This window comes from Geotrypetes seraphini, chromosome 1 (assembly GCF_902459505.1).
Source record: "Geotrypetes seraphini chromosome 1, aGeoSer1.1, whole genome shotgun sequence".
Lineage (NCBI taxonomy): Eukaryota > Metazoa > Chordata > Amphibia > Gymnophiona > Dermophiidae > Geotrypetes > Geotrypetes seraphini.
Window position 1 is genome coordinate 252,738,874 of NC_047084.1, and position 24,455 is coordinate 252,763,328.

The window sequence follows — 24,455 nt, forward strand, 5'->3', positions numbered from 1 at the left end:
TAAATAAGCTTGTCAATGCAGACCATTTGTTAATTGTTGTAAACCGCCTAGAACTCGATGGGTATGGCGGTATATAAGAATAAAGTTATTATTATTATTATTATTATTATAGTATGGTAAGGATCCAATTTTTTTTTTTGGCACAAGTTTATGCACAGTATTTTGCAATGGAGGGATTATGTGTTGGCGTTACGGAGGTGATATCAAAATGTTAATATAATTTAGTTTATCCAATCAAAAAGATGAAAACTTCAGTTTGTTCAAAAAGATCACAATTTCATACTTGCAGAAAACAAACTTATACAGAATATGACTGATTTTATCACAAGACCTCATACACCCTTACAGGGGTGGTGTAGTAATCATTGGTCTTTTTAGGCATATATACAAATTGATAAATATTCTTAATAGCAGGCTTGAAGATAAACAACTGAGCATTTCGGCCTGATGGCTACCCGTTTAAATACACAGTTTCCTCAGGGACTGTGCCTCTTCTATATTCCACACAACAGCCTTAATTTTTACTTGCTTGTTTCAAATTTACAGATGATTCTTGTTGCGCCCTGAAATTCAAACCTACCAGAGCTGTGCAGTAAGCAAAGTTCTTGTGCACATGCCCAGTAAAACCGGGGAGCTGATCTCCTTTAGCCTTTCCATCTTAGCTATCACCGCCCTTTAGCACAGACCAAAGTACAGAATTAAGGGGGGGGGGGTAAAAAAATGCAAACGAGTGTAGATAAGGGTAGCAGAGCATAGGAATTAGAAATGGGAAAGAAGGGGGTGCAGGGGGCAATCCTGACCATGAGCTGGTATGGTTTGCAAGGTGGAAGGGGAGGGGTGGCAATCAGATCATAGGCCGATATGGTTTGCAAGGTGTGGGAGGGGGGCATTGCCAGAGCTGTATGGGTAAAATTTGTCAATGGAAATGGCCTATCCCAGTAAAGTAAGTTCAAAGGTGGTACAGAGGTTAGAAAAATATCCCAATCCCAACTCCAGCTCCATGTTGGCATTAAAGGTCCTGCAGTAAGTCAGTTTCTTCAAGGGCACTGATTCTGAGCATTGGGTGGGACTTTAACTAAGCAGCTCATTTGCACATTGTTCGCAATGATTTTCAGCACTAGCACTGCTTCCTGTGCTCATGCCCTCTGAATAGGGTTACCAGACATCGGGGGAAACCTGAACATGTCCTCGGATTTTCCAAAACTCAGTAGTTTGTCTGGGTTTTGGAAAGCCCTGATGAGCTCCAGCCGCAGATGATGTCGCGCACATCGATGCTTGCTCCAGGCCCTCCAGGTGTGGCTGGAGCTTGTCAGGGAAGAAGAGAAGGAGGTCTGTGGGGGCGGGGCCGAGGCAGAACAGGGCAGGGCCATGTGTCTGGATTTTTGTGGCCTGAAAAATGGTAACCTTACCTTCTGAACATGTGCGCAGCCGGTGCTAGTTTAGCGCTGATTGCCTCTATTGACAGCGTTATATTCTGAACATCGGCCTGTAAGAGAAGGGACAGACTGGCTGAGGGCAGATGGGGGGGGGGGGGCAGAAAGAGAGTGAAAATCTGTCTCAAGGCAGTTGGGATGTGAGGGGGGGGGGGAAGGGGAGGCAAGACTGGCTGCAGGTCTATATGTAGGTGAAAGCATCTTGGAACAATTTTTCCAATCCACTTTTATTCAATTGCTGCCTGAGGCCACTCTGGGATGTTCCCTCTGCCGCACTGAAATACTGCAAAATGAGGAGGAGAGTGTGAAGTAGTGGTTAAAGCTACAGCCTCAGCACCCTAAGGTTATAGGTTCAAACCCTGTGCTGCTCTTGTGACACTGGGCAAGTCACTTAATCCTCCATTGCCCCAGGTATATTATATAGATTGTGAGCACGCCAGGACAAATGGAGAAAATAATTGAGCATCTGATTTGTAACTCGTTCTGAGCTCCTTTGGGAGGACGGGCTAAAAAAATTGAATAAATAAATGAGGGCCTGGGAAATATTGCTTCAATATATTTATGTGAAACCAACTTCTAGCATCTACTGTATTTTCACGTAGATAATGAGCACCCGTGTAAAACGCGCACACGTGTATAGCGCGCAGAAAACACAAATTTATGTACAGAAATTTTTATATACCGCGCACACCCGTATACCGCGCATGCTGCCCGACTCTCCTTTCGCCCGCCCCGACTCTCCTCTGGAGACCCCGACTCTCTTTTCACCCGCCCCGACTCTCCTTTCCCCCTTGAAGTCCTGTCCCTACCCTGAAAGCCTGATGCGCCCCCCCCTCCCCGATGACCGATTCACCCCCCGCAGGACCGCTCACACCCCCACCCCGAAGGACCGCTCACACACACCTGCACCCCCACCCTGAAGGACCGCTCGCACCCCTACCCCGAAGGAGCGCTCACACTCCCACCCCGAAGGACCGCTCGTACCCCCACCCAAAGGACCGCTCGCACCCCCACAGCCTCCACCCCTCCCCCATGGAGAAGCTGTCTACCTTGTTTACGGATGCCAGCGAGCCCAGCTGTTTCCTCTGCCGGCGGTCCCGCCCCTTCTCTGAGCCCTGCTGCGCTGCTTCCTCTTCCGGCGGTCCCGCCCTTTCTCTGACATCAGAGAAAGGGCGGGACCGCCTGAAGAGGAAGCAGCGCAGCACAGGGCTCTGAGAAGGGGCAGGACCGCCGGCAGAGGAAGCAGCTGGGCTGGCATCCGGAAACAAGGTAGACAGCTTCTCCATGGGGGAGGGGGGGAGGCTGTGGGGGTGCGAGCGGTCCTTCGGGGTGGGAGTGCGAGCGCTCCTTCCGGGTGATGAATCGGGGGGGGGGGGAAACTATGTAAAAAAAATTTTGTACAACGCGCTCACACGTATAACGCGCAAGGTTATGCGCGGTTTGTAAAAACCACGTATAACGCGCGTGTTATATGTGTGAAAATACGGTAATAGTTCTCAGATATATAATAAGAAACCACTTCTGTCTGAAGAGTGCCCTGATTGTGGAAATTAGTAAATTGAAATCGAGATTCAGAATGCTTTATTTCATCCAGAATGCTCAGAGCCCTGGTTAAAACTATAAAAGGAAGTGTGCATATATTTTGCTATGTTTTAAGATGGTCCACACTTTCAGTTTAAGTGGCTGTGGTTGCATTCCTTGTATGCTCTGAAGACTGTGTCATCTTCTGTGTCATTTCTGTGTGCTATTTAATTTTAATATGTTCATAGTAAGGTTCTTTGGGTATGTATATATCCATGTATCCATCCATTGTGACCAATCAGAATTCATTTTCTCAGAGAAAAACTGAATTGATCAATATTGGTAACTTATGTGAAGAACTTTTTTTCTTCCTCTTATACATAGGCCCTGTCTAAGGGGCATTGCTCAGTTTTACTCAGTTTATAAGAATAGCACACCACCTGTCAAGGGGTCAACATTCATGCGAGACTGAAATATAACAGATCATGCCAACTGTGTCCTGGTCTGTGTGGTACTTGCAGTGAAATGTATTTTTTTTTATTTCCAGTGCAATAGGGATGGTATGCTGAACCCCAAGGGTCTTGTATCCGCTCCCGTGAGTCCATTGCAGGAGATACTGAATATTGTTTTCAGCAACTCCTCCCTGCTGCTCCCAGTCAGTCATTTCTTCTGCAAGTGAGCCTGGAGAAGCAACTTTAATTTGCTCAGTCTTTGTTTGTTTTTCAAGTATTTTTTTGCAGTTTTTGCGCAGATTTTTTGCTGCTCTTCAGCTCCAGTGACTCCCTAGCTTGCGTGAGAGGAGCAGACTTCTGTCTGCAACTGACAGGTGGATCCTGCAGGGACTCGCTCAGCCAGCCTCCTGGAACTGTGGAGCTCGGGGGTTTCTCCTGTTGTTTGCTCACTCCTTCACTTCGATCATGAGTGTTGTTCGGATTGTAAAGGCACCAATTATGTTTCTTCGGAGTGCACATGGTGTTGGCTGCACTTTCCTCCCCACTCTTTGTTGGCGCCTGGATCCTAATCCCGTGGATTGAGTCTCGGTCTGGCTGGGGCCCGACTGGTAGCTGAAGAGGCAGCTCTCCTGGTGGCAGAGGTCCTCTCCTATTCTAGCTACCCTGAGAGGAGCTGTGGATTATCTGGAAGTTTGGTTCGACATGCTCCAAGGCCGTGTCTTTCTTCCCGAGCCACACAGACAGATCTCAAGTCTCACTGCTTGGCAGTATCTTCAGGTCCTGGGATACATAGCAGCCTCCATGGAGGTAGTACCCTGGGCCAGAGCGCAGATGCACCTGTTACAGCAGTCCCAGTGGTCCCTTCAGTATCATCCTCTTCAGACACTCCTCCTGTGGACAGAGCTAGCAAGGAGCAGTCTGCGATGGTGGATTCAGGGATCTGCTCTCAAGAATGGTGAACCCCTCAGGATCACAGTAGATCACTTTAATGACTGATGCCAGTCTCTTGGGCTGGGGGATCATAAGAACATAAGCAGTGCCTCCGCCGGGTCAGACCATAGGTCCATCCTGCCCAGCAGTCCGCTCTCGCGGCGGCCCAAACAGGTCACGACCTGTCTGAATAACCAGAAGGGGCCCCCTTGCCACCTTGGTTTCCCATTGAAGTCCTATCTTCCCATCGAAGTCCTAATCCTCCGGTCTTGCACATTCACGACTTGGTTGGGTTTCCATACTTATTACCTGATTAGTTTTCTATACTTGTATTACATCCCAGCACCTCTCTCAGTATCCCACGATCCCTTTATCCCTCAGGAATCCGTCCAATCTCTGTTTGAATCCCTGTACTGTACTCTGCCTGATCACTTCCTCCGGTAGCGCATTCCAAGTGTCCACGACCCTTTGGGTGAAAAAAAACTTCCTTGCATTTGTTTTGAACCTATCTCCCTTCAGTTTCTCCGAATGCCCCCTCGTACCTGTTGTCCCCTTCAGTCCGAAGAATCTGTCCCTATCCACCCTCTCTATGCCCCTCATGATCTTGAAGGTCTCTATCATATCTCCCCTGAGCCTCCTCTTTTCCAGAGAGAAGAGCCCCAGCCTATCCAACCTCTCGGCGTATGGGCAGTGTTCCAGCCCTTTTACTAGTTTCGTTGCTCACCTTTGGACTCTCTCAAGTACCGCCATGTCCTTCTTGAGGTGTGGCGACCAATACTGAACGCAGTATTCCAGATGTGGACGCACCATCGCTCGATACAATGGCATGATGACTTCCCGCGTCCTGGTTGTTATGCCCCTCTTTATGATGCCCAGCATCCTGTTGGCTTTTTTCGAGGCTGCTGCGCACTGTGCAGATGGCTTCAGTGATGCATCCACCAGCACACCCAAGTCTCTCTCAAGTCTGCTGTCTCCCAACAATGCCCCCCCCAATTTGTAGTTGAACAACGGGTTCTTTTTTCCTATATGCATGAACCTTGCATTTTTCCACGTTAAAGCGCATTTGCCATTTGTTTGCCCAGTCTTCCAGCTTGTCCAGGTCCCTTTGCAGGTCCTCACACTCCTCCCTGGACCTAACTCTACCGCACAGTTTGGTATCGTCTGCAAATTTTATAACCTCACACTTTGCCTCCTTTTCCAGGTCATTGATAAATATGTTGAAGAGTAACGGTCCCAGCACCGATCCCTGTGGCACACCGCTCGTGACTCCCCGCCAGTCAGAATATTGGCCCTTCACTCCGACCCTCTGCAGTCTACCCGACAACCAGTGCTTGATCCATCTGTGCACATCCCCTCCCACCCCGTGGTTCCACAGCTTCCTAAGCAGCCTTTCATGTGGCACCTTGTCGAAAGCCTTTTGAAAATCGAGGTAAATGATGTCTATGTCCCCATTGTCCACCCGACTGCTTATTCCCTCAAAGAAGTACAGAAGGTTCGTTAAGCATGACCTTCCCTTACAGAATCCGTGCTGGCTTGTTCTCAGTAGGCCATTTCTCTCGATGTGCTCGCAAATGCCGTCTTTGATCATAGCTTCCACCATCTTCCCTATAATTGAAGTCAGGCTCACCGGCCTGTAGTTCCCGGGGTCACCCCTCGATCCCTTCTTGAAGATAGGTGTGACATTCGCCAATTTCCAGTCCTCTGGTACCTCTCTAGTTTTCAAGGATAGGTTGCAAACATGCTGGATTGTGCCCGCTATTTCTTGTCTTAGTTCCTTTAGAACCCTTGGGTGGATCCCGTCTGGGCCCGGTGATTTGCCGCATTTTAACCTGTCTATCTGTTTGAGGACATCCTCCTTACTTACCTCTATGTGCTCCAATTTTTCGGCCTGTTCCCCACTCATGAGCTCCTCTGAGTCCGGTATATTAGATGTGTCTTCTCTCGTGAAAACCGACGAGAAGAACGTGTTCAACCTCTCAGCTACCTCTTTATCCTCTTTAATCACTCCCTTCCTATCCCCATCGTCCAACGGCCCCACCTCCTCTCTCGCTGGTCGCTTCTCCTTTACATAACTGAAGAATGCCTTGAAGTTTTTCGCCTCCCTGGCCAGCCCCTCTTCGTATTTCCTTTTTGCTTTTCTAACCTCGGTGGCATTCCTTTTGGCATTTCCTGTGCGCCTGGTGATTTTCTTCCGTTGGGTCCTTTTTCCATCTCTGGAAGGATACTTTTTTGTCATTTATTGCCCTCTTTACTTCAGTTGACATCCAAGCCGGGTCCTTTGACCGCTTGTTCTTGCAGCCTTTCCTGAAACTGGGGACGTACATTCTTTGTGCTTTCTGCAGGGTGTCCCTGAATAGGGTCCAGGCGCTTCCTACATCTCCATCCTAAAGATGTTTCTGAGCTTCCTCCCCACCATTTCCCTCATAGCAACATAGTTTCCTTTCCTGAAGTTGAGCGCAGTTGTTGCGGTCCTCCTTGCTATGGGAGTCCCCCTTTCTAATTTGAATCTGATCGCGTTGTGGTCACTGTTGCCTAGTGGTCATTGTGGGGATAATTCCATTCAAGAACTGTGGACTCATCATCAGAAGAGCTGGGCTCTGGGCCATACGTTTGGCTCTACAAGCTCTCCAAAGCACCCTGGAAGGAAAGGCGGTAAGGGTGTTTTCCGACAATGCTATAGCAGTAGCATACGTGACTCGACAGGGAGGCACTAGAAGTGCTCCCATAAGTCAGGAGGGTCAGATGCTGTTTTGGTGGGCAGAAATGCATCTCCTGGCTCTTTCTATGGTGCACGTAGCCGGTGTGGAAAATGTACAAGCAGACTTTCTCAGTCGTCAAATCCTAGACCTAGTAGAGTGGTCGCTCTTAGAGAGAGAGAGAGTTTTATCTCATTGTGAGTCACTGGGTAGACCGACGATGGATTTGATGGCTTCAGCCAAGAACTCCAAAGTCAAGCACTTCTTCAGTCGAAGAACATAGTCATGAAGTTTTAAGACTGGATGCGCTGGTTTACCCCAGGCCAACTCAAGAACTCCTTTGTCTTTCCACCTTGGCCTCTGGTGGGTCGAGTCATACGCAGGCTCACGACTCATCTAGGCCTAGTGATTCTAGCGACCCTGGACTGACCCCTCCAGCCATGGTATGTTGATCTGGTCCATTTTCAGAGATGAGAAGTTCAGACTCCCATATCATATGGGTCTCCTCTGTCAGGGGCCTGTTCCTATGGCACTTTGGGTTTTGAATGCAAAGCCTTAAGTCGGCGTGCATACTCTTGACATGGTGATTTCCACTTTTTTGAAGTCTAAAAAGTGTTCTACTATGGCAACTTATGCAAAGGCTTGTAAAGCTTTCTGGCTGTGGTGTGCTAGGGACTGGGTAAAACCATTGTCTGCTCCCATCCCAATGATCCTAGCCTTTTTGCAGGCCAATCTGGAAAAAGACCTGGCAGTGGCTTCCCTCAAGGTCCAGGTGACAGGACTTGCCTGATTCAGAGTGCCCACCGGTCTCATTTCGCTTAACAACACACCCCGATGTGATCAGATTTTTCAGGGGAGCACTTTGTCTGCGGCTGCCCCTGCATCATCCCTTTCTGACATGGAATCTTAATGTGGTTCTGAAAGGGCTTGTTGCAGCTCCCTTTGGGCCACTTAAACACATGTCTCTCTTTGACCTTTATTGTCAAAACAGTGTTCCTCATGGCAATTATCTCAGCCAGGCGCATTTCGGAGTTGCAGGCTCTCTTGTAGAAAGCCCTTCCTTTGGATTACAGAGGTTAGGGTCTCCCTCCATACAGTTTCTTTCTTCCAAAAATAGTTTTGGAATTCCATGTTAACCAGGATGTTCGTCTGCCTGCCTTTAGTCCACTGGGTCAGCTGAAAAGGATCAGATCTTTCAGAAACTGGATATCCACAGGGTCTTGCTTCAGTACTTGGAGAGAACCAATGACTTCCATCTTTCCGACTATCTGTCCTTTCTAACCAAACCAGGCAGGGCAGGACTGTGTCTAAGGCCTCCTTTGCCAGGTGGATTCACATGGTGATTTCCTCAACTTACATTGCCTGTGGCAAGCTCAATCGACTAATGAATAGTAGTAGTAGTAGTAGTAGTAGTAGTAGTAGTAGAAGAGATGTCGCTCCTTCATGGGCAGTCTTGAGCGGTTAATCCAGCCAAGATTTGTAGAGCGGCCACTTGGTTGTCTCTTCATACCTTTACTAGATTATACAGAGTGGGTGTGGCAGCTTAGTCAGATGGCACATTTGGGGCCTCAGTGTAGTAGGCAGGCTCTTCTATCCCACCCTAGACGTTTACATTGCTTTGGTATGTCACCAAGAGTACGGAATCCGGAAGGGATGTAACAGAATGGAAGATTAGGTTCTTACCTTTGGTGATCTTCTTTCTGTTAGTCCCTTACAGGTTCCGTATGGCATCACCTGCATATTTCAGCCTTGGATGTTTCTCCTTTCAGGCCTCTGGATCTTACAGTAGAGAGTTGCGCGGGGACAGAAATCCCACCCGTCCCCACCCGTCCCCGCCAAAGTCCCACCCGTCCCCACCCGTCCCCGTGAGGAATCCCTCCGTCCCCACCCGTCCCCGCGAGGAATCCCTCCGTCCCCACCCGTCCCCGCGAGGAATCCCCTCCGTCCCCACCCGTCCCCGCGAGGAATCCCCTCCGTCCCCGCCCGTCCCCGCGAGGAATCCCCTACGTCCCCGCCCGTCACTATAAACTACAGAAATAGTTATTTCATTTAATTATGCTACTGAATTAAAGGCTCTGGTAGAAACCCATTTAAAAATAAGCAAAAAGACTTTATTAATTTGGAAATATTAATTGGGAAGAATACATACTTTGTAAACGGGTTTCTACCAGAGCCTCTAATGTTTATAAATTTTTATCAACACAACTAATATACTACTTTATCCTTAAGCAAAAAAATAAAAAATAAAAATTTTTTTTCCTACCTTTATTGCCTGGTTTCTGCTTTCCTCATGTTCTCATTCAGTTCCTTCCATCCACTGTCTCTCTTCCTTCTGCGTCTTCCATTTGCTCTGTTACTGTGCCTCTCCCTTTCTCCCCCCTCCCAAATTGGTCTGGCACCCATCTTTTTCCCTCCGCTCCCCCCATAGTCTGGCACCTCTGTCTTCTTCCCTGCCAGCGTCTTCTTCCCATTCCCTCTTCCCCATTTCCTTTCAGTGTCCTTCTCCCCCACCATCTTTCCCATGTCCTGTCAGGCAGCATCCTTCTCCCTCTCTGCCTTCCCCATGTCCTTTCAGCGGCCTTCTCCCCCCTCTGTCTTCCCCATGTCCTTTCAGTGGCATTCTCCACCCCTTTGTCTTCCCCAGTGCTTTCAGGGTCCTTCCCCCCCCCCCCTTCCTCCCGTTTACCCCATGTCCTTTCAGCGTTCTTTTCCACCCCTTTGTCTTCCCCAGTACTTTCAGCGGCCTTCTCCCCCCTTAAGTGTCTTTTCTTTTCCACTCCACCTTTCCTCCCTCCCTGCCTCCACCTTTGTGGCGCTTTTGCACCCGACCGACAACAGAACAGGCCCGGTCGGACAAATCTCCCTGTCCTGTAGCCGCGATCTAAATTACCTTCTTACAGCAGCTGGAGTAGTGAAGCTGCTGTAAGAGGTAATTTAGATTCGCGGCTACAGGGCAGGGAGGTTTGTCGGCCGGGCCTGTTGTCGGTCGATCGGGGGACCTGACAGGCTGTGCACATTCTTCGGGGCGGACCGCCCCTCCCCCCTCTTTCGTTCGCCATTGCCTTCTTCCTACCTGCCCTGCCGCAGTCGCACACAGCCGACCGGAAGTCTTCCTGATGTCAGCGCTGACGTCGGAGGAAGGGAGGGCTTTGCTTAAGCCCTCCCTCCGACGTCAGCGCTGACATCGGGAAGATTTCCGTTCGGATGTGTGCTGCGACAGGGCAGGTAAGGAGAAGGAGACTACCCTCGCGGCTCGACCAACCCCGCTGCGATCCAACCCCGCAGGAACCCCGCTACCCTCGGAGGCGTCCCCACGGGATCCCCGCGACCCTAGGGGGCGTCCCCACGGGATCCCCGCGACCCTAGGGGGCGTCCCCACGGGATCCCCGTGACCCAAAGGGGGAACCCGCGGGATCCCCGCGGGTCCCGCGGGATTCCCGTCATCCCCGTTCCCGTGCAGCTCTCTATCTTACAGCCAGCAGACAGGCGTGTCTATATCTGTATAGATGGTATGTTTTCACTTTGTGCTAGTTGCACACGGCAGGTTGGTTCCATGTGTTGCCATGTTCTTGCCTATGTTTTCTTACTACCTGTTTCGTGTTCTTTTATATTGCAGAGCAGAACAGAATGCTGTTGTTTAGCACAGAGATTCCCCGTGCTCCCTTTCTTTTTCTGTTTTGTTCAGTACTATTTAATGGTTTTTGGACTAAACTACAGGGGGCTCTGTGCTCCTCAGCTAAGCGGGAGGAGCAGTGCAGAGAAAAGTCTGGATTTCTGCAAGACCCATTTCGCAGGTGGAGATAAATCACAAGAGTACGGAATCCGTAAGGGGCTAACAGAAAGAAGATTACCAAAGATAAGAACCTAATCTTCCATCATCCTTTCCCTTCCAACGCTTGAGAAAATAGATCACCATCAGGCACTTAGATATGTGGGTACCGATGATACTCTGTATTGGTGCCTGCATTATTCCTGGCTCTTCCCTTCCACTGCCTCAGACTGTTCCACTGCCCTCATTTGGTAGTGCAGTTAGAGACAAAATTCAGCAGTACTGCTGGTTAAGTGATACTAAATATCTAATGGGAAGGAGCCACCTGCCTTAAACCACACTGAACATTGACTTTTAAAAAAAAATCATTTTGGGTAAAAAGAATATGTGTATTTCTTGTTTTAGGATTTAGCAACTTCAGTAACTTAAATGAGCACAAGAAAACTCATACAGCGGATAAAGTTTTCACCTGTGATGAATGTGGAAAATCTTTTAATATGCATCGAAAATTAATAAAGCACAGAATTAGACATACAGGAGAGAGACCATACAGCTGTTCAACATGTGGTGAGTAATAAACCCTACTTATAGACTAAGGCCCCCTTTTATCAAGCTGTATAAGGGATTTTTATTGCAGACCACTGTGGTAAAACCTCTGACCCTCATAGAATTCCTATGAGCATCTGAGCTTTTACCACAGCGACTTGCGATAAAACCCTAATAGAACTTGATAAAAGGTGGCCTAAATGTAATTGTCTAGCTTTGATCTGTTTTGTTTTTGTAACAATGAAAATGTTAATGTTTTATAGATGTTGTATAGTATTAAAAAGAAAAAAAATAAATTTGCTAGTTAAACCTAAATAATATAGTACATTTACCAGGGTGGATTTGATTTAAATCGCAATTTAAATCACTAGTTAGAAAGACTTGATTTAAATCATGATTTTCTATAGAAAGATTCACTGCCACTCAGTACTGCCCAAAAAAGGAAAATTTACTTGTTTCAACTCTGTTTCTTCATAACTGTATCAATTTTGACTTCAGTTCTTTTTAACTAAAATTCATGTGCAAACAGCATGGATGGGTTAAGCACCTCAATTTGCGAGTTGCTTGCAGAAGATATTGGTCAATTTCTTCTCTCATCTCCCTTGTCTCTCTGGGTAGCGCCTCCCTCTTCTTGGTCTTCTTCACGCAAATTGAGAAGATATCTTTATCTGCTCTGCACTAGATTTATTATTTTTGTGATTTAATCCAATATTTTTTGAGGCTTCCGTGTGCTGAGATGTTCCCAGTAGTCCTGGGACAACTCTGCCTGGGGGAAGGGCGAGATCTTTGGATATGTAGCCAGGAGGACCACACTCTTAAAAAGAGCACCTGCCTGGCCATCCTGCTCTAACTTTGGGAATAGGTTCCCTGGGAGCAGTGCTCGCCCTTGCGTAGTCAGGTACTGGAACATAGGCTGATTAGACCTTGCGATTGGCCGGGAGACTTGGATGAGGTTGGCTGCGTCCCTCTTCCCTGAAGAATCGTGTAGGAGTGTGAGTTCAAGGGTTTCAGGTTTGGAATCTGAATAAAAGGCAGCCTGAAAAGACAAGCCACTAGAGCTACCTTTGCTTGTCTGAAGCAGAAGTCCCTTCTTCATTTCCAGATGCAGTGAGAAGCCGATGCAGGGCACAGCACATGGCAGATCTGTGAGTACAGTTCATTACTGTCTATGGAAAAATCAGGGTGGGTCAGAATTCAGAAAAATCTAAAGGTTTTTGAGAGTGTCCCAAGAGGCCCCTCACCTCTAAAATCCTAATTTCAGTCATTTTGAACTTTTGGGTTTTCTCCCATGTGCCTTTTTTTTTTTTTGCACTGAAATACTGCCATGGTGGTCTTGGAGTTCCCTAATTTTATTTCAGACGTCGCCTCCTGCCTCAAATTGCCTTGATTTTGGTAAAAATCAATTATTATGGACTTCTCAGGTGGTTTAGACCTCATTTCATACCAAATTTGAGCTGGATGGTCAGATGAGGAGTTTCCTTATGCTGCCAGGCATTCTAGGGAGGCAGGAGCCAATGCGCTTAGACCCCTCTGGTCACGTCACAGGTCAGGAGGTGTAGAAAGCTTGAGATCTGGGTCATAAAGCCTTGTTAGAGTCTCTTAAACATGACTTGGCATAGCCAGTGAAGCGCTTTTGCATAGATTTCTCTGACCCTGAGAGGAGATGTGTGTGGTAGACTAGCAGAGGTCCCAAGTCAGGTTTTTGACCCTAATTTTGTGATTGATGTATGCAGCTTACCTGAAGCATAAAGGGTTGTCTGTATGTCAGCTGATTAGCTTTCAGAGTAGTTTATCTTCACAAAGTAAGGTCTCACTGCAGATCTGCAGGAACCAGAGGCCCAGTCGGAAAAGGACTGGGACGATATGGGTTTGGATGCAATTCTGCTGCTCCCCGCCATATATCCTTCTTGAAGGATTCTAGTTCTCAGTTTGGAGCAGGGACCAAGGGTCAGTTACAGCCCCAGATCAGGGAGAGTATCAAAATTTGCACAGGCTATTTAAGCTGGCAGATTTAATTTAGGTTAAGTTTCTGTGTGGGAGTTGAATTTAGAGACCCTGCAGGTTTCTGTTGCCTAGCTCTCACTGTTAAGGAGTACCAAGTCATAGTCTCCGTGCTTCTCTTTGCACCCAGAGATTACCAAGATGATAATGGAGCTTTGGGAGATGCTTGAGGCCCTCTGACGGGGGCCATGGCAATAATGAAATTGTATCCCATGGCTTCTGATTTCCAGCAGTTATTTACTCCACCTGAGGTAGATTTTCTGGTGGCTCAAGTTAGTAAAAGAACTTCTCTGCGTAGTGAAAGTGGAGTAGTCCTGAAGCATTATCAGGCTCTCAGAGTGGACTTAATCCTCAAATGGCAGTTTAATACATTGGCACCAGGCCTTAAGACTACAGCTGCTGCCCTGCCATAAATTGCTGTGCCAGAATCTGGCCATAGAGGAGGCAGAGTACTCTCCTGAGGTACTGGCTGAGGTGAACCATTATGTGGTAGATGCTATTTTTGACATGCTCAGGGTCATGAGTAAAATTAGGGTATTTAATTTCCACCCGCAGAATGCTCTCGATCAGGCAGTGGGCGGGAGATTCAGTGTCGAAGGCCACCTTGAGCAAACTCCCTTTTAGGGGGCAGATGCTTTTTGGGAAAGGACTAGATGACTTGATGAAGAGTATGACACAAAGCCATGAGGTACCGGGAGTTTCCAGTCTTGGGTGTCTTCACAGCTAGAGAAAACTGTGCTATGAGTCTGTGGGCTCCTCATCCAAAGGTCCTTCCAAGGCTCTAGACCAGGCTCCAGAAGAGCCTCCACATCCGGCTCTCACTTCACCACAAATACTAAGAAGTCCCAATGGTACCAGGTCGACCTACAAGATCCCCCGCATAGGAGGGAAACTTGGAGTTCTGGGAGCCTTGGGCATAGATTTCATCAGATCATTGGGTAATGGACATCATTCAAGACGGTTCCAAACTTGAATTCTGTCATCCCCCTCTGGAAGACCAGAGAAAACAGCCAAGGTTAGAATAACTGTGTAAAGGCTGTTACAAATTGGAGCCATAGAGCTAGTTCCAGACACACTCAGGTTCACGCAGATACTCAATATACTTTATTGTGCCCAAGAAAGACTCAGAAGATTGGAGACCAGTACTGGATCTCAAGTCAGTCAATGCAGCGTTAAAGGTGCCCAGGTTCTGGATGGAAAGAGTCACATCGCCTCAGTAGCTCCAGGTGAATTTTTGGCCTCATTGGATTTGATGGAGGCTTACCGGCCTATACTCATTTTCCCAGATCACAGGAGGTTTCTCAGGTTCCATGTTCTAGAGAGCTGTTTTCAGTGCTTGGCGCTGCCCTTCAGCTTGGCAGTGGCACCTTGCACCTTTACCAAAGTAATAATGGTGATACCAGCGCATCTGTGCAAATCAAACATCCAAGTTCATCTGTATTTAGATGATTGGCTGATCAGAGTGCCGTCCAAGATAGAATGTCACCGGGCAATGTCTCAGGCAGTTCAGCTCCTGCAGAATCTGGGAAGGATTATAAATTTCAGAGAGAACCACCTGGAACCCACTCAATGTCTGGAGTATTTAAGGCTTATATTCAACATGGAAGAAAGCTCAAGATGCCAGATTCTGGAGGATATCTACTGTTTGGCATTACCTGCAGGTGCTAAGCTCCATGCGAACAACCATAGAGGTGATTCCATGAGCAAGAACCTAGCTTTGTCACCTGCAGAGCACACTGTTATAGCATGTTGGTTACCTGAAAGAGACTCTCTCCAGTTGCAGTTAGCCTGGATGGCAGAAGCGCACCAGAATCTTCAGTGGTGGTTCCGGCCAAAGTCGTTTTCCAGAGGACTCCCTCTCTACTTACAGTCTTGGGTGGTTCTGATGTAGATGCCAGTCTTTACAGCTGGGGGTCATTGCAAGGGTTATCCAGTACAAGGACATTGTTTACATAAGAACATAAGAAGTTGCCTCCGCTGAGGCAGACCAGAGGTCCATCCTACCCAGCGGTCCGCTCCCGCGGCAGCCCATCAGGCCTAATTGCCTGAACAGTGTCCCTGACTAATTTTGTAACTGCCTCTAATCCTCTAATCTTATCCCTATTTCCTACCTTTACTCCTATCTGTACCTCAAAGAGGGTGTGGTCCATTAACAGATTAGAGTTGACAGCCATCAGTTAGCTCTACAGTTCTTCCAGGCACAACTGCAAGGCAAAGCAGTCAGGATCTTCTCTGACAATGCCACAGTTGTGGTGTATGTCAACAAACGAGGAGGAACCAAGAGTGCTCTGCTGCAGGTGGAGGCCAATTGCTATGTCACTGGGCAGAAGCTCATCTGCAGGCCATCACAGCAGCTAATGTAGTGGGAGTGGACAATGTTCAGGCCAATTATCTCAACTGCTGTACCCTGGTTTGGGGGGAATGATCCTTGTCCCAGAAAGCATTCAGATGCATTGTGAAACACTTGGGACGGCCAACATTTGATTTCATGGCTTTAGCAGACAAAAAAAAAGCTTCTCATTCTTTAGTCGAAGGTCAGAGCTTGGAAGTGTCAGCATAAACATTCTAGTACAATTTTAGCCAGTAAGCTGGCTCCAGTATGTGACACCCCCCACCCTCCCCTCAATGCCAATGATAGGCCAGGCCCTTTGCAGGATAGCGACCTATCAAGGATTGGTAATCCTGGTGGCCCCAGATTGGCTGCAGATCTGGTTTGGTTGCAGCGAGACAGCTGACTCAGACTACCGTTACACCAGAATCTTCTGTCCCGGGGCCCATAGCCCTAGAAAATCTGTGTCGCATTGGGCTTATGGCATGGCGAACAGGATTTTCAGATATGGTTATCACAACACTTCTACAATCGAAGAAGCCAGTGACTGTAGCAGTCTATGCAAAAGTGTGGAAACTTTCAGATTTGGTGTAAGGAGAAACAGTTAATATTCTTTATGAGCTTCTGTGTCCTTTCTGCAGAAAGGTCTAGAGAAGGGCCTGGCAGTAGGATCTCTCAAGGTTCAAATAGCTGGTCTTTCGTGTTACAGATCTCGAATGGACAGAAGATCTTTGACCTCTCATCCAGATATGTCCAGGTTCTTGAAGGGAGCTCTCAGGCTCTACCCTCCAGGTCAGCAGTCAGTCCCTACATGGAATTTCAACATTGTGTTAGGGGCTCTCGCTAAATCGCCATATGAGCCTCTGTTGGAGGTGTCTATCATGGATTTAACCGTGAAGACAATTTTCTTAGTTTTGGTGAGGAGAGTGTCAGAACTGTTATCTTACAGAGAGCCTTTCCTCAGATTCACGGAACCGGGGGTGTCTTTATACACCATGCCTTCCTTTCTATCGAAGGTAGTTTTGGCATTTCATGTCAACCAGGAAATACAGCTTCCCGCTTTTCAACCCATGGATGAGAAGAAGCAGAACGTATTGGAAGTTGCTGGATGTCAGGAGAGTTGTTCTTCATTATCTTGAAGTGACAAATGAGTTTCGCTTTCAGATCGCCTATTTGTTCTGACCAGTGCTAGACATTGAGACAGACCAGCCTCTAAAGCTTCTATTTCCTGATAGATCTGCATGACTATTTCCTTGGTGTACATTACCCGTGGAAAGCAGCTGCCATTTGTTGTGAAAGCTCACTCCACCAGAAGTATGCGTCTTCCTGAGCAGAGTTCAGGACAGTGCCACCCAACAAAATTTGTAGGGCAGCCACATGGTCTACTTTCCATACCTTTACAAAATTTTACAGAGTGGACATGGCAGCACAAACGGATGGGGCCTTCGGGTCCTCTGTGCTGGTCGCAGGCTCATCTGTCAAGGGACTGCTCTAGTATGTCCCATCTGTAAGGAATCAAATGCTGTTCGAACAGGAAGGAAGGATTAGATTTTTACCTCGATAATCTTCTTTCCATTAGAACAACATACAATTTTTTACGCTCTGCCCTGTCAGATGTCTGTTTTGCCTGAGGAGGCTTGGAAGAGTATCCAGTGGCTTGGTTTGTGGCAGCTAAGAAAGAGAAGCACAGCCTTTGAAGAGGCAGCCTATTAATAACAAAATCAATAAACACATTTTGCCTTGCTAAGAGCTATACAAGTGTCAGTGCTGGTTGCACACAGATAGGTGGGGGATTTTGTTTCACCACCATTCATTGTTGCCCTGTTGGGTAGTTGTTAACTCTTATTTACTATTGCAGAGCAGATCACACTTATATGAATTGGGATGCTCCCCAAGCCCCTCCACTCTTTTTTTTTTTTTTTTTTTAATTCTTTATTGATTTTTCAAACTACAAATGCGCAATAAATGATTCACATATTTGCACATTACATAATAAGCGCAACAAAACTTACAAATACTACTGCATAATGAAATTTCCCCTACCCTCCCAGCTAATAAACAAATATAATAAAACCTTCATGAAATTATTCATAAAATCCTTGAATCAATTCCAGTTCTATTCCCTTCCCTTAACCCCTCCCTCCCCCAGGATGCTTATCACTTACTTTGGTAGAGACTGAGGAGAGGGGTCGCTGCCCAGAGAGACAAGGTGGCAGAGAGAAGAAAATGATTGATGTCTTCTGCAAGCAACTCACGAGTTGAAGTGCTTAACCCATCCGTAAAGAATCATATGCTGTTCTACTGGAAACAAGATTATCATGGTAAGAACCTAATCCTTCAAAATGGGATGTGCCTTCACATTCTAACCATTGTTTAGCTACCTAGACTCATACACAAATGTAAACTGATCCTTGTTTGTCAGTATACACCAAGTGCAAGAAATGGTGTTCATTTATGTTTTTTAAACTATTTAGCTTTCATTAGTTATAAAGCCAAATTCATTAATGCTGCTTTGTTTCCACTGGCAGAAAATCATCAGAATTTTTTTCCCCCCCCATCTTTTAGGAAAACGATTTGGAGGGTCTGGTGATTTACGTAGGCATGTGAGGACACATACTGGAGAAAGGCCATATACTTGCGAAATTTGTAACAAGTGCTTCTCCAGGTCTGCAGTTCTGCGGCGGCATAAAAAAATGCACTGTAAAGCTAGCAAGGACAGTCAAGATACATTGGAGGAATTTTCTCAAACAGTGGTAACATCTGACCTGGAAAAATCTCAGAGTTCAGATTCATTTTCCCAGGACATATCTGTTGCTTTATTGCCACTTAAACTTCCTAGTCAAGAAATTGATAACATAAGGACTGAATATGATGGGAACTCTGCAAATTCTTATTGCAAACTACAGCCAGTGATTCAAGGTTGTGGTAGAATCCCCAAACCTCATATGCGACAAACACCTGATCCTCTTCCTTCATCCTATACCTACACAGATGCTCCTACTATGGAAGAAACGTTACAAGCTGATGATAATTCCATGATTCGATCATCCGTAGCAAGTTTCGATAATCACTGTAATGATACATTAGGTAGTCGTGATACGTTAGGTAGTCGTGCATCTTCCACAGCATTTAGGAACTCTGATGGGCCATTCTTTTCAAGCATGACCCTCTGGGGCTTGGCCATGAAGACTTTGCAGAATGAAAGTGATCTGGACCAGTGAGAATTTATTTGGCATTAACAGAATTTTAAAGAATATTGGCCTTATTAAAAATTCAGTCTGTCAGTTGGTACATATTATTTAGATAGATAAATAGTAATTAAACCAAACCAATGATATACACACTGAACAAATTAAAAAGGAATTAGGACAGTATAACAAAATATTTAAGTGGCAGCATTCACTGTCCATGAAGTAGAAGTTAATTTCATTTGGATACTTTATTATTTTTTAAACTAAAACATCTAGTTGGATTTCAAGAAGAAACTCATAAATGTGGCCTTTGAAATAGTGTCTAAATATTTTACCCTATTCTAGTTTGTGATATGTGGAATGTCATTTCCAGGTTTTGGTTTTCATTTTGCTTTTCTGTATGATACAGGCCAGAGGTACAGATGGGTGGTTTTGTATTTTACTGTTGATGATCTTTCTTGCCTTTTCTTTTTTTACTTAGTGAAATCTGGGGGGGCCAGTAATGGGGCAATTTGACAAATTGAAGAGTAGTAAATCGCCTGGACCAGATAGTATAATTCCCAGAGTATTGATGAAATTGAAAAATGAAGTTGTATAATAAACATTTGTACCAAAAACAAAAATGGTTAAAAAAATATAGGCTCTTGAAAATTTTTTTACAGTTGGTTAACTTATTAGAAGTGTTTATTCAAATACTGGATATACAAGTATATTTGTAATTTCATCTTAAAATGTTCATTTTTAATTTGCTTGTAATAAAAATGTGTAATATTACAAACAGTAGGAGAAGATGTAGAAAATATGGGACCTTAGGTGAATAGGATGCAATTGTTATCTGGTTGAGGGGTAATCTTAATTCTGATGTTAGAGGAGGTTTTGAGTTGAGAAAAGCAGAACACTGAACTAAGAGTTCAAGGTTATTAGTGAATCGCAACTACCCATTAGAGCTAGGCATAAAATTTAAGAACCTGTCTCTATATTGGAAGCACAGATAGCGGTAGTAACTCATACAGCAATTGGGAATCTGAGATTGGTAAGGCAGCTAAACCACATTTGCAAAGGGCAGTTCAGTTACATCTAGCAATAGATGAGTCCCTGAAGAAGCAGTTATGTTCATTTGCCAGGTGGTGGAGATAAGAAAAAAGGCTGAACTCTGCCCATATATAGGACAGTCTTTCCTTCAGTCAGCCAGTATCTGTAACAGGTGGTGGACAGTCTCCCAGCTCTTCTTGACTCAGCTAATTGATTTCTCCCTTTCTGGGTCTCCCAGTCTGATTGAGCTTAGAGGTGCTGGGCAGGGCAGCTAGCTTGAGGTATACCTGGTGGTGATAAATCCCTTCCTCCCTCTCTTCCCCTTCTATCTGGGCTTCTTCCTCGGTACATCTTTTGCGCATTGTAGTTTGCTTGCTGAGGGGGTGGGGGGGCTTTTAGTTCTTCTTGGCTCTGCCTGGTTGTGAGCCAGCCCAGAAAACTATGTACATTTGAGTGATAAAACTGGCATTGGGGAGAATAGCACGTTAAAATTTTTATTCTTTCAGTGTCTCTCCAGACCGGCACAGTTCACTGATGGGGTAATAGCTTACCATGACCAGCAGGTGGAGACTGAGACATAAACTTTTGGCTTGTAGTACAAGTGGGTTGTGCATTCCCCAATACACTTAGTCGGTTCTCAGTTTCCAACAGGTGAGGTTGATAAGCTTGTGCAGTCTTCCCTGGTTTAGTGTAGGCCTGTTGGATTTTCTTTAGGCCTTCTTGTCCCATCTGGTACCGGATTGAGCTTGGGGGACCCTTTCGGGGGTCCATCCGACCTCGGGAGTGTGACACTCAACGGGTCGAGTCCCTCACCCCATTTCCCCTACCTCCCTGAAATTTTTTGGGTTAGAGGTGCCTCAGCTGTAAGCCTTACCACCGATACCGGTAAGACATATAGCTTTGAGAGCTGTTCCAATTAAATTAAATTGAAAAAAAAATCCTGAGGCAGTGCCTGTCTGAAGGAAAGCTTTCAATTGCCCTTAATTGACTTTAATTGCTAACCGGCACTTTACTTTTTAGCTTAGTAGCAGTATTGCACAGTGAGCACTTTTAAAGGGAAAAAGTGCTCATTGTGCTCCAGACGCGAGGTAGCTTCGGCCAGCCTGTGCTCGCTGTGTGCAGGCTGCCGTGAAGGGGAATCCTCATGGGCTTTGGGTGCTGACAAGCAAGGTTCCCCTACATGAGTACCTCGCTTTCAAGCAGCAGGCAGTGAGGAAGCCCGGGCTTCCCCCACTGCCCACACAGGGATTACCCCAGCTGCTGACAGACAGGGAGCTAAGGTTTCCCGTACCGCCAATGTTGCTGGGGATTCCTTTTTGCAGCTGCCGGCCTGTCTGCTTTAGATGCTGGGGCAGTTCAGGCCTTTTTGCCGCTGCAGGCCTCAGGGGAGTTTTTGTCAGTGGGTTTTATGTCTGTTTTGGCGAGAAGCTCCTCCATTTTGTTCCCTGTATTGGAGAAACAGGGGCAGATTTCTGCCAGTTCCCCTGCTTTGGCAGGGAGTCCTGATATGCTGCTAGTGGGTTTTTCCCCAGATTTTGTGCTAGCCTTGTTCAAGGCTTATCTTCAGACAGCCAGGGGTCCAGTTTCTTCTCCAGAGGTCTCGTGGTTTGTTTGTTTTGTTTTTTTTTGGAGGGGGGGTTCGCCCTCCTTATCCACCCCCATTCGGCCCCCTTCAGCACCAGTTCCCACCCAATCCCGCCCCCCCCCCCCCCGTTTTGTCCAAACACCCGAGAGTCTCGTGGGGCGAAGATCTTTTCTTTGGGGAGGCAGTTTCGCCTGATGAGGACTTGGACCACTTAGGGGACCTTCAAGATCCTCTAGGGGGGACGGATGCTGCTGAGGATAGTCTCTTCTTAAGCAGAGTTTCGGTGTAGCTGCCCTGGTGGTCCAGGTGGCAATGTGTGGCAGGCTGATGTCTTGGGCTTGTTGTAGGTGGTCCGAGCGTGTTCTGGACCAGGAGTCTGATGACACGTCCTTGGTGGATCAAGAGGTAGCTAAGATCGAGATGGGGGTTTCTTACCTCTTGCAGGCTTCGGCCAAGTCCATGGCTCTTGGGGTGGCCACGCGCTGTACCCTGTGACTTCGGGGTTCGGCGAACATTGCTTCAAAAGCTAAACTTACTAAATATCCCTTTCGGGGGTCTTTCTTATTTGGCGAGGATCTGGACAAGTTGGTTCAGACCTTGACTGACTCTAAGGTGCCCCGTGTTCCTTTCTTGGGGGAGGGGGGCATTGCTTGGGGCTGTTTGCGCAATTTTCAACATTACCGCCCTGGTCAGGGGCGGCCTCTTTTCCTTCTGCTGGGCCTTCCAGGGGTTATTTCTTTCAGCGTATGCAGTCCTTTCGTTGGGCCCACCGGGGGGGGGGGAGGTGATTCCTCCAGCGGTCCCTCCGCTGCCTAACCAGCCCAGAAATGTACAGTTTTTCCCATGCCCCTTCTTCTGCTTCTGTTAATAGTGGTTATCGATTGCTTTGGTACAAACTGAGGAGAAGAGCACTATACTTCACTGGTAAAGGAAGAGGAGAAGCTGAAAGATGTGATCGACATCCTTCTGCAAGCAGCTCACGACCAGAGGTAATTCATTTAAAGTACAGGCTCTGATGTCCTTTAACAGAAAGATTATCATTCAGCTAAGACCCGAATCTTCCAATCTTTGCTAGGGTTATTTTACCGTCTGGGAGCAGCGGGCTATGCAACATTGGCCATATATGGAAATATAACCCCTACTGCTAGGGGTGCCATTTTGACTGTGGCATTGGAGTGGCCAGGAGCAATTGGGAGAGGGACCCCCCCCCCCCCTCGGACCACCGGTGTTGGGAGTGGAGGGGAATTTATTGATTTGTATAGTCTAATATTCCTGGGCCACAGGAATAACGCTGCTTGTGAGGTGGCTCGCAAGCAGTGTTACTCCTATAAAATGGGATTCAGCAACATGCAGGGTAAACCTTTACCACACCTGTAGAATCCCACCCCCCCCCCCTTGTGTCTAAATATGTGTGCATAGTTTTCACAATACATGTTGGTACAGGGATAAGGAATGGAGCAAGAGGAGGCTAAATACACAGGAAGCTGTGCTGAGATTTCTACCTGCTGGATGGCTACTTGGCTTTTCATCTCACATGTTTGCATTTCATAAAAGCAATGGTTAGGATCAGAGTCCTTTGTACTGTGGTTCTAATGAGTGAGAGAAGGGGTTCCAAGTAGAGAATGACACGGGGACAGAATTTGTTCCCCATCCCAGTGGTCAACCGCAGGTATCCTCCCTATGACATTCTTTAGTGTCTCTCAACCTGAGTCTAACACCAGCATTCTTCAATGCAAGACTTGAGGGTCAGTGACTGTTCCCATTCATACTCTGATTCTTCCCTTTCTCCTTATTAAAGAGTGACAGGGATGGTGACAAATTCGGTCTCTGTGTCATTCTCTAGATCCAAGAGAGTGAAAGCGGGACACACTCCTATTGAGTGTTACTTGGCATCTCTGAGAATCCACCACAAAACAGAAGGTCAAGATTAGATCCTTACGTACCCAAACACAAATACAAGGAAGACTGATCTTAGGTCCACAAGTTTGGAATTAGAATTTGAAGCCAGTGTTTCAGCAGTATTGTGCCAGTCAGTACTGAAGAAATCCAAGAAACTGGGGAAGCTACATTTCTACTCATGAGATATTGGGTGTAGTTCATAGAGAAAATAGTTCACCTGAGAAAAGGTACATAGGTTGCAAAGATGCAGGAGCGAGGCAGGAAATGGGATATTTGGAATCTGCAGTAAAATGCTCTGTAGCAAGACCCCTATAACATAGGCTTCGAAAAACATTTCTTGCTCTAAATCAGGGGTGTCAAAGCCCATCCTTGAGGGCCGCAATCCAGTCGGGTTTTCAGGATTTCCCCAATGAATATGCATGAGATTTATTTTCATGCATTGCTTTCATTGTATGCTAATAGATCTCATGCATATTCATTGGGAATTCCTGAAAACCCAACTGGATTGCGGCCCTTGAGGAGGAACTTTGACACCCCTGCTCTAAATGAACTCATTCAAAAAAGAGCTTAGATTTGCAGTGACTCAAGCAGGAGGAGAACACAAACTCCTACATCTGAGTAGAAAGCTATTTCAATGTGAGAAAAACTATATTCAGAAGGAGAGCTTGGTCATCAGTTTAGCCATCAAAACCCTAAGTTATTTAAATGCTGGAGTCACATAACAGACTCTTAAATCGTACATCAGCATTGTATGCTCCAGCAGCAGAAAATTGCGGAACAGCATCAGACTGAGAAGGTGAATTATAATACATGTTTCCTGAGAGGAAAAGAAGTCCTATTTCTCAAAGTACTCTGTGTTGATGTGATATGGGAGTTATGTAGGATTAAGTTTATGGCAGAGTCTTTGTGAACAAAGAACTAAAACTCCACTCTCATCCTGCCTACTGCCATGCCCCCCCCCTCCCCGAAATGACAAAAGCCACATCTGAATAAGACTAAAGGGAAAGCACCAGTAAGGTGTAGTATGGAATAGAACTATCCTGATACTTTAGAGTTATCCAAGGACAAGCA

General features: G+C 46.5%; 1 protein-coding gene across 4 annotated transcripts in view; it reads left to right on the forward strand.

Moving 5' to 3' along the window:
* ZBTB49 (zinc finger and BTB domain containing 49) overlaps nucleotides 1-19,549 on the forward strand; it is a 123,800-nt gene extending 104,251 nt beyond the window's left edge. For 3 of the 4 annotated variants that reach the window (XM_033949290.1, XM_033949281.1, XM_033949272.1), the window contains 2 exons: nucleotides 11,207-11,368; nucleotides 18,243-19,549. In XM_033949290.1, the coding sequence (XP_033805181.1) occupies nucleotides 11,207-11,368; nucleotides 18,243-18,898 (818 nt within the window). In that variant the 3' untranslated portion in view covers nucleotides 18,899-19,549. The remainder of the gene's footprint in view (nucleotides 1-11,206; nucleotides 11,369-18,242) is intronic. The other variant, XM_033949262.1, reaches the window with a different exon arrangement.
* Nucleotides 19,550-24,455: the final 4,906 nt, after the last annotated feature.